The sequence below is a fragment of the Bombina bombina genome, chromosome 5, assembly GCF_027579735.1.
Source record: "Bombina bombina isolate aBomBom1 chromosome 5, aBomBom1.pri, whole genome shotgun sequence".
NCBI lineage: Eukaryota > Metazoa > Chordata > Amphibia > Anura > Bombinatoridae > Bombina > Bombina bombina.
In genome coordinates, this window is record NC_069503.1 from 301,478,664 (window position 1) to 301,487,493 (window position 8,830).

The 8,830-nt window shown below is 49.4% G+C and overlaps 2 protein-coding genes across 5 annotated transcripts in view; both read left to right on the top strand.

Moving 5' to 3' along the window:
* ASB4 (ankyrin repeat and SOCS box containing 4) overlaps positions 1-1,485 on the top strand; it is a 77,639-nt gene extending 76,154 nt beyond the window's left edge. Inside the window, exon 6 of one of the 3 annotated variants that reach the window (XM_053714076.1) lies at positions 873-1,485. Coding sequence is in view for 2 of the 3 variants with exons in the window: in XM_053714074.1 (XP_053570049.1) it covers positions 873-932 (60 nt within the window). In the remaining variant the exon portion in view is untranslated. The remainder of the gene's footprint in view (positions 1-872) is intronic. The other 2 variants (XM_053714077.1, XM_053714074.1) reach the window with 2 other exon arrangements.
* A 467-nt stretch (positions 1,486-1,952) lies between these two features.
* LOC128660298 (uncharacterized) lies at positions 1,953-8,460 on the top strand. 2 transcript variants are annotated; one of them, XM_053714079.1, is made up of 4 exons: positions 1,953-2,287; positions 4,730-6,240; positions 6,981-7,135; positions 7,896-8,460. In XM_053714079.1, exons 1-2 carry the CDS (start codon positions 1,957-1,959, stop codon positions 5,620-5,622), a joined length of 1,224 nt encoding a protein of 407 aa, XP_053570054.1. In that variant the 5' UTR covers positions 1,953-1,956; the 3' UTR covers positions 5,623-6,240; positions 6,981-7,135; positions 7,896-8,460. The 2 variants fall into 2 exon arrangements, with proteins under 2 accessions (XP_053570054.1, XP_053570053.1); XM_053714078.1 differs by lacking the exon at positions 7,896-8,460 and having other exon boundaries at positions 1,953-6,240; positions 6,981-7,277.
* Positions 8,461-8,830: the final 370 nt, after the last annotated feature.

Here is an 8,830-nt window from a genome sequence, read left to right on the forward strand (position 1 = left end):
AATACATAAGGTTAAAAAATTCTCACACAAACAAAACACACAATTAAAACTACGAATAGGGGGGATTGGTTCAGCGTGCCGTATAAATAATGGGTGCTAACAATATAGCATAATAACTCTCGTAGTCATATAATGTATGGTAGTTAATAGCTGGCCAATGGGTAATGGCCAGAATATACTATTTATATCTCCAAAATTATATATAGACTACTTAGTGATAGTTACTCCTAAATTGGTAATGTGGCATTAGTTAGTGGTAGATAAATGAGATGTGTTGCCAAAAAACTAAGCTGGTAAGGCACTATATAATGTCAGAGACAAACAGTAGCTGAATATGAACCGCTCTCTAAGTGATCTTACATGGAGAGCAGCATATCCAGTGACTACAGATAAAATGGACTGACTAGTCTTTAAGTTTGTTTAGATATAATAGAAAGTCAGAGAGACATATATTTGTCTAAGTCTAAATCCAAACTAAAATAAATAGTAAGTCAATTGTAACACTAAGCTAATAGACCACCATTAACACAACGATTATAGTATATACTGTTTATCAGTTATTATTGTGTTTATGGTTGGCGATATGGAGCGCATAAACAGTTAAATACAATCCGTATTACTTTTGGTTTGTTGAAGTGTATTAGTACTGCAGCAAAACTAGTGCAGGGAGCGGATGCGAGGGGAACGTCATAAGGGAGGGGCTGCTGGGAGAGAACAAAGGGGAATCTAGGTGTGCCAGGTGTGGGGGATGAGACAGAGATAAGGAGAGCAGGCATTGGTCAGGAGCAGAGACAGGGGTGGAGCTGGAGGTAAAGGTGTTATAAGGAAGTGGATGGCTGGAAGGAGTCACTAACCTTTTTTCTTTGTTTCAGAGAAGAAGTTTTCAAGATGACCGCAAGGAACAGGAGAATCCCAAGGAGATACTTGGATGAAGGTGAGACAGTCTGGAAGACCAGGGCGATCCAGGCTCAGAAGAAGATCAAGAGGATGGAAAAAAGCAGGAAGGAACAGCAGACAGTCCAAGGAGAGGTGGTATCCGGAGGAGGTACGGTGGAGGTTGGTGCGGTGTCGGCCGCTCAGGTAAGCCAGGGGGGGGTTAGCACCCCATGCAGGGGGAGCGCAGGAGCTGTTACGGGGCCGCTCGTCAGCGTTTCCGTTGCAGCGAAGGGAACAGGCGTATCCCCTGGTGGTAGCGGGGGTAGTCCAGTGTTGTTCAGGGGGAGTCCCGCATCTAGCGCCATGTCCATTCCGCTGGGTCAGGGGGGCGGCAGCAGCACACACAATTTTCCTCCCGGCGTTAGGAACGCAAGCGAGCCGCATAGCCCCATAATGGTAGCGCAGCGAGCAGGCCCAATTGACGTCACCGTGGCGAGGAGGGGCCCCGGTGACGATAGGTTACGGGGTGGTCACATGGGGCGCGACGTACGCGCGCGCACACACGGCGAGCGTGGGGCGGAAATGCCTCAATGGGGGCGGCCATCTTGGGAGCAGGGTGTATTGGGCGGTGGAGCTTACGCGGCGGGCGGTAACGGGTGGGGCAGAGGCCCATTCTCAATGGGAGCATCTCAGCAGGGATACGGGTGGGGGGGATGGGGGACAGAGGAAGATTCGTACAGTCCCGGTGGGCCGAGGGAGCACCTGTGGGAGATAAGAAATGGGCCAAGGGAGTGGAGGGAGGGAGCATGGGAAAACTGGGGGCAGGGGAATAACTGGAGACAGGGAGCTGAGAGGGGAGCATGGGCAGCGAGGGGGGGCTATGGGGAGCCCAGTAGGATAGAGGTATTCAGGAGAGGGGGGGAGGATGGCATTAGGCCACAGAAGAGAGCTAGAGGAATGGGGGGGAGTATGGGAGACAGGAGGGTGATCAGAGACTCGGAGGGGAATAGCTATAGGTTAATAGAGGAGGAGGCAGAAATAAGGGAGATGGAAACAGGGGTGGAAATGGGAGAGGGACAAATGAGGGAGGCAGAAAGAGGGAGGGGGGTCAGGGGGCAGGACGAGGTAAGAATGGCTGACTCCAGTAGGGAGGGGAGAATGGTACAAGCAACGGGAGCACAGGAAGTAGGAAGGAATACTAATGTTTCTATGTTATCCCCACAGAGCACCGAAAAGGAGGTATGCCCACCGGAACGAGCACAGCAGCAGGAGCCAACGGAAGTACCCAGCAGCAATGCGGGGGAAAATGTTGTGGTAGCAGAAACAACCCCAGTAAGAGAACTGGAAACAGGAGCTGCAAAACAGGTGGCAGCAACTGGTGCAGCAAGCGGTGACCAAGGGGCAAAGCAAGGTAAGAAACTATTGTGCTTGAACAGTAATGTGTCAGATAGTTCATCTGAGTTTGACTCGGAAGATGAGAATGTAAAAGGGGAAGGGGAGAAGCGGATATTAAAGATAGTAAGGAAAATATATGCAAAGCAAGGAAAAGGGGCAAGGAAGGGGCTAACAGAGCAAGAGCAGGAGGAGACAGGAGAGGTGTTTAACGGGGATGACGAGGTAACGGGAACATTGTTAATGCCACTAACAACGCATTTAAAAGCAAAGATAATTGCCAGGGCGCAGAAAGGGAAATATGTGGACATATTCGAAATTACTAGGGAGGCAGCGGCTGTTAAATCTAGGGGCGAAGATGGTAAAGGGAAGAAGGGGAAGCAAACATTTATAGAATGGGTAAAAGGGATACTTATATACGCAGAGTGTTTTTTAACTGCCAACCCGGGGAAAGTGAAGGGCATGTTGAGGTACATCCATTTCATTGCAGAATGTTACACGACATATGGGGGGTTTGCGTGGAAGGACTACGACACAGAGTTTAGGAAGGGTAACTTGCAATTAGGAGACAAAGGAAGGAGGGACTTTGGTATAAAGATATTAGACCTATACACCAGGGTAATGAGGGTACAGGATGGGCCCCACGGGGTGCGGGGCGCATCGTTTAATACAAATAAGAGCGGGAGAACTGAAAACAAAGAGTGCTGGGCATACAATGAGAAAAAGTGCGATAGGGGGGGCGCATGCAGGTTCAGGCACATTTGCAGATACTGTGGTGGGGCGCACCCTGGGGTAGACTGCAGAAAGAATGGGGGTAACTTCGGGTATGGGAAGCAGTCCTTTCGGAGCCAAGGAAACGCGGGTGGAGGACAAATTGGGGGGATTGGCGCCAACCCCTCTGAGAATAGATAGACTGGTTCGCGAGTTGCAAGCATACCCTATCATAGAGGATAGAGATGTATTAATTGAAGGGTTAAGTAAAGGTTTTACAGTCCCAGTAAAAGGGGTGGTAGCGGGTGCGATGAAAGCTAGAAACCTGAAATCAGCAGCGGAACTCCCGGGGGTACTGAAGGAGAAGCTAGGGAAGGAGGTAGAATGTGGGAGGATGGCGGGACCATTCGCAGAAAAGCGAATAGCAGAGCTAATTATTTCACCCCTGGGGGTGGTGCCCAAGAAGGAGGAAGGGAAATATCGCATGATACATCACTTATCATACCCAAAGGGTAGGTCGGTAAATGATGCTATCGATAAAGCAGAGGCAGCGGTGCAGTACCAATCGTTTGACAGCGCAGTGCAGTTGGTAAGGAATGCGGGGAGAGGGGCCATGATGGCAAAAATAGACATTGAATCGGCTTTTCGGCTACTGCCGCTTAATCCTGATAGTTTTAAACTGATGGGGTGCAAATTCGAAGGGCAGTTCTACGTGGATAAATGCCTTCCAATGGGGTGCTCGATATCATGCTCATTTTTCGAGAAGTTTAGCACTTTTCTGCACTGGTTAGCGGTTGCAAGGCAAAAGAGGGACTCAATAGTCCACTACCTGGATGATTTCATGGTAGTAGGGAGGGCGGGCACTGACAGGTGTGAATGCATGAAGAAGGGGCTGATAGGTTTGTTCGAAGAGATGGGAGTCCCGGTGGCAGACAAAAAGACGGAGGGCCCTTGCGCGAGACTCGCTTTCCTAGGCATAACAATAGATTCGCTGAAAGGGCAATGTGAACTACCCGAGGATAAGGTAGAAAAAGCTAGGGAGATGATAGCATGGATGGCAACGCGTAAAAAAGTAACACTAAGGGAGATGCAGAAAACTTTGGGGGTGTTAAACTTTGCATGTAAGGTAATACCAATAGGGAGGATTTTCAAAAGGCGATTGGAAATCAGCACAAGGGGCGCAAAAAAGCCGGAGCATATGATTAGGGTAACAAAGGAGATGAGGGACGACCTGAAAGTATGGGACCAGTTTTTGCAGGAATTCAATGGGGTGCGCATATGGCAGGAGGTGGCGCCCGCGGTAGATTTCGAGCTATACACGGACGCGGCAGGGGGAAAGGGTTATGGAGCATATTTCCAAGGGAGGTGGTGCGCAGGAGAATGGCCAGAGAGCTGGAAGGAAATGGGGTGGATTAAGAATTTGGTGCTGCTGGAACTATTTCCCATAGTGGTGGCCATGGAGCTATGGGGCGGGGAGCTAGCGAATAGGACAATAATATGCTGGTCCGACAACATGGGGGTGGTCGAAATCATCAATCAGCTATCAGCATCATCAATGCCAGTAGTTAAGTACCTAAGGTACTTGGTTCTGAAATGTTTAAAACATAATATATGTGTCAGGGCCAAGCATATTCCGGGGTTCAAAAACGTAGTTGCTGATGCGCTATCCCGTTTTAAGTGGAAGGAGTTTAGGGAGCTAGCACCCAATGCCAGACAGGAAGGTGAATGTTGCCCTATGCTTCTTTGGCAGATTGGCAGCGGATAGAAGGAATCGAGGAACTGGTCGAAAAAGCCTTGGCACCAAGCACATGGGCAGTGTACAGGAAATATTGGGGACAATGGTGCAAGCATAGGGAGGAGGCGAAAGGAGGGGAGGAAGGAAGATTTTTAGAATGGTTGATGGCGCTGCGGAGAGAAGGTGTAAAGAAGGGGAGATTGAGCGCAGTGTTAGCAGGGATTTCATACTGTTCGCAGCTATACGGGGGAATAGATTGGTCCAGGAAGTTTATAGTAAAGAAAATCGCAAGGGCATGGGGAAGAGGGGAAGAGAAGGAAGTGGATAAAAGGGAACCAATAACTGAGGTTAGATTACAGAAAATGATAGGGGCACTAGAAGGGGTATGTGCAAACAGGGACGAGGCGCTTATTTTCAGAACGGCTTTTTTAGTAGCATTTCACGGAGCAATGAGGATAGGGGAGCTGTTACCAAAAAACAGAAAAATAGGTAAAGGGGGTGTAGAGACAGGGGATGTCAGATGTGGGGAAGAAGCTGTGCTAATATTGGTAAGACGATCTAAAACAGACAAGGAAGGAAAAGGGGCATGGCTAAATATGGCTAAAACAGGGGGGAAACTGTGTCCGGTGGCCTGTGTTAAAGAATACCTGATAGCAAGGAGGAAAGGGGGCCGCACATTTCTGAGGCATGCAGACGGTTCGGATGTAACAATCTTCCAGTTTAAAAGCATATTACAAAGGGTGGTTAAGAAATTGGGGTGGAAAGAGGCACACATTGCGCCGCATTCATTCAGAATAGGAGCAGCGACCGCCGCAGCGGGTAGGGGTTGTTCAGAGGCACAAATTAAGAAATTAGGGAGATGGAAATCTGCAGCGTACAAATCTTACATAAGAGTGCAAAAGGAGTAAGGCCTTATTATAAATGTTCTAACGGTTAAATTGTTTTTTGTTTTACAGACAAAGCGTTAAGGGTGTGGATAGTAGGGCATTCCTACGTCTATTGGGCACAGGCTAGGGCAGCAGCATCGGCGCAGGGAGTAAATTTGGGACTGTCGCACAAGGAAGTTAGCATTAGATGGGTAGGAAAAAGAGGCATGATGTGGGACGAGTTAGTGCCTACAATACAGCTGGCAAGGAGAAGATGGGGGTGTCCGGACGCCATAATTATACATCTGGGGGGGGAACGACATAGGCGCTTACCCACTTAGAGAGCTAGAAGAGAAAGTTGCAGGAACAATGAGATGGTTGAGGGTGGCATGGCCATCAGTGAGGGCGATATGGTCCAATATAGTTTCGAGGATATTCTGGCGGAACTCGTGCACGAGCAAAGCAGGATATAGATCGAGGAGAAAAGTGAACCAGGTGGCAGCAAAGGTTATGAAGGAAATAGGGGGTAGAGTGGTAGAGCACCCACTGATAGCAGCGAGAAAGGAGGAGCTATTCAGACGGGATGGAGTGCATCTAACGGATGAGGGAAATGGCCAGCTGCTGGTGGACATCAGAGGGATGTGCCAAGAGTTGGTAAAGGTAAGGAAAGGTCACGAATGGTGGAAAGAGTTGGCCGAAAGAGGGGCTCTTTTTGGTGGCGGTGAAGTTTGTGCACGACACGTGGGCGGGGCAGAAGGGGAGGTGGGAGGATCCCGCGGCATACCCAGCCCTGAGGGGTGATCCGGTGGTCTATCTAGGGGGGGGACTATGCCGTGGGTTCTCCCTTCTCCAAACTGCCCTGCCGGGGGGGGGGGGGGTAGTTGTTACACCCCCCTAGGCGTGGTTCTCAAAATTCTGGTTTTTAATGCAAGGGCATTATTTGGTGTTTATTCTGAGTTTGATTTATGGCTGAATTTTGCAAGATATAGTTTAAAGGTAGCAAAATTCAATTAAGTAATAAAATCGTGACCTTTCCACATTTCGCCATAACTACTATGTCTGTGTTTTTATTTTAGATAAGAATTAGATAAGAGAAATGGGGATCGGGGGTTATGGTTGTTGGGTGTTATACATGTATTGGACGAGGGAATGCAGCCTCCTCACCTTAAACTAGTGCAGGGAGCGGATGCGAGGGGAACGTCATAAGGGAGGGGCTGCTGGGAGAGAACAAAGGGGAATCTAGGTGTGCCAGGTGTGGGGGATGAGACAGAGATAAGGAGAGCAGGCATTGGTCAGGAGCAGAGACAGGGGTGGAGCTGGAGGTAAAGGTGTTATAAGGAAGTGGATGGCTGGAAGGAGTCACTAACCTTTTTTCTTTGTTTCCCACCCTCCCACCCTAGACGCAGCAGAGCACGATGCAATAACCGGAGAGGTCACGTGAGAAGGCAGTACTTGCACGGCTAAGGGCAGGACGTTGACTAATTGGTTGAGTCGCAGTAAGACCGCCCGTGCTCCTCAATAAGGGGAAGAACACAGCGCAACCGAAGGGCAGCAGGTGACCTGGCGGTCTACGCTGACTGGAGGATAGAAAACGGCAGCTGTTTTTTAACATAGTATTGAGCATACAATCGCAGCAAGCGGTGAAGTTTGTGCACGACACGTGGGCGGGGCAGAAGGGGAGGTGGGAGGATCCCGCGGCATACCCAGCCCTGAGGGGTGATCCGGTGGTCTATCTAGGGGGGGGACTATGCCGTGGGTTCTCCCTTCTCCAAACTACCCTGCCAGGGGGGGGGTAGTTGTTACACCCCCCTAGGCGTGGTTCCCAAAATTCTGGTTTTTAATGCAAGGGCATTATTTGGTGTTTATTCTGAGTTTGATTTATGGCTGAATTTTGCAAGATATAGTTTAAAGGTAGCAAAATTCAATTAAGTAATAAAATCGTGACCTTTCCACATTTCGCCATAACTACTGTGTCTGTGTTTTTATTTTAGATAAGAATTAGATAAGAGAAATGGGGATCGGGGGTTATGGTTGTTGGGTGTTATACATGTATTGGACGAGGGAATGCAGCCTCCTCACCTTAAACTAGTGCAGGGAGCGGATGCGAGGGGAACGTCATAAGGGAGGGGCTGCTGGGAGAGAACAAAGGGCAATCTAGGTGTGCCAGGTGTGGGGGATGAGACAGAGATAAGGAGAGCAGGCATTGGTCAGGAGCAGAGACAGGGGTGGAGCTGGAGGTAAAGGTGTTATAAGGAAGTGGATGGCTGGAAGGAGTCACTAACCTTTTTTCTTTGTTTCCCACCCTCCCACCCTAGACGCAGCAGAGCACGATGCAATAACCGGAGAGGTCACGTGAGAAGGCAGTACTTGCACGGCTAAGGGCAGGACATTGACTAATTGGTTGAGTCGCAGTAAGACCGCCCGTGCTCCTCAATAAGGGGAAGAACACAGCGCAACCGAAGGGCAGCAGGTGACCTGGCGGTCTACGCTGACTGGAGGATAGAAAACGGCAGCTGTTTTTTAACATAGTATTGAGCATACAATCGCAGCAAGCGGTGAAGTTTGTGCACGACACGTGGGCGGGGCAGAAGGGGAGGTGGGAGGATCCCGCGGCATACCCAGCCCTGAGGGGTGATCCGGTGGTCTATCTAGGGGGGGGACTATGCCGTGGGTTCTCCCTTCTCCAAACTGCCCTGCCAGGGGGGGGGTAGTTGTTACACCCCCCTAGGCGTGGTTCCCAAAATTCTGGTTTTTAATGCAAGGGCATTATTTGGTGTTTATTCTGAGTTTGATTTATGGCTGAATTTTGCAAGATATAGTTTAAAGGTAGCAAAATTCAATTAAGTAATAAAATCGTGACCTTTCCACATTTCGCCATAACTACTGTGTCTGTGTTTTTATTTTAGATAAGAATTAGATAAGAGAAATGGGGATCGGGGGTTATGGTTGTTGGGTGTTATACATGTATTGGACGAGGGAATGCAGCCTCCTCACCTTAAACTAGTGCAGGGAGCGGATGCGAGGGGAACGTCATAAGGGAGGGGCTGCTGGGAGAGAACAAAGGGCAATCTAGGTGTGCCAGGTGTGGGGGATGAGACAGAGATAAGGAGAGCAGGCATTGGTCAGGAGCAGAGACAGGGGTGGAGCTGGAGGTAAAGGTGTTATAAGGAAGTGGATGGCTGGAAGGAGTCACTAACCTTTTTTCTTTGTTTCCCACCCTCCCACCCTAGACGCAGCAGAGCACGATGCA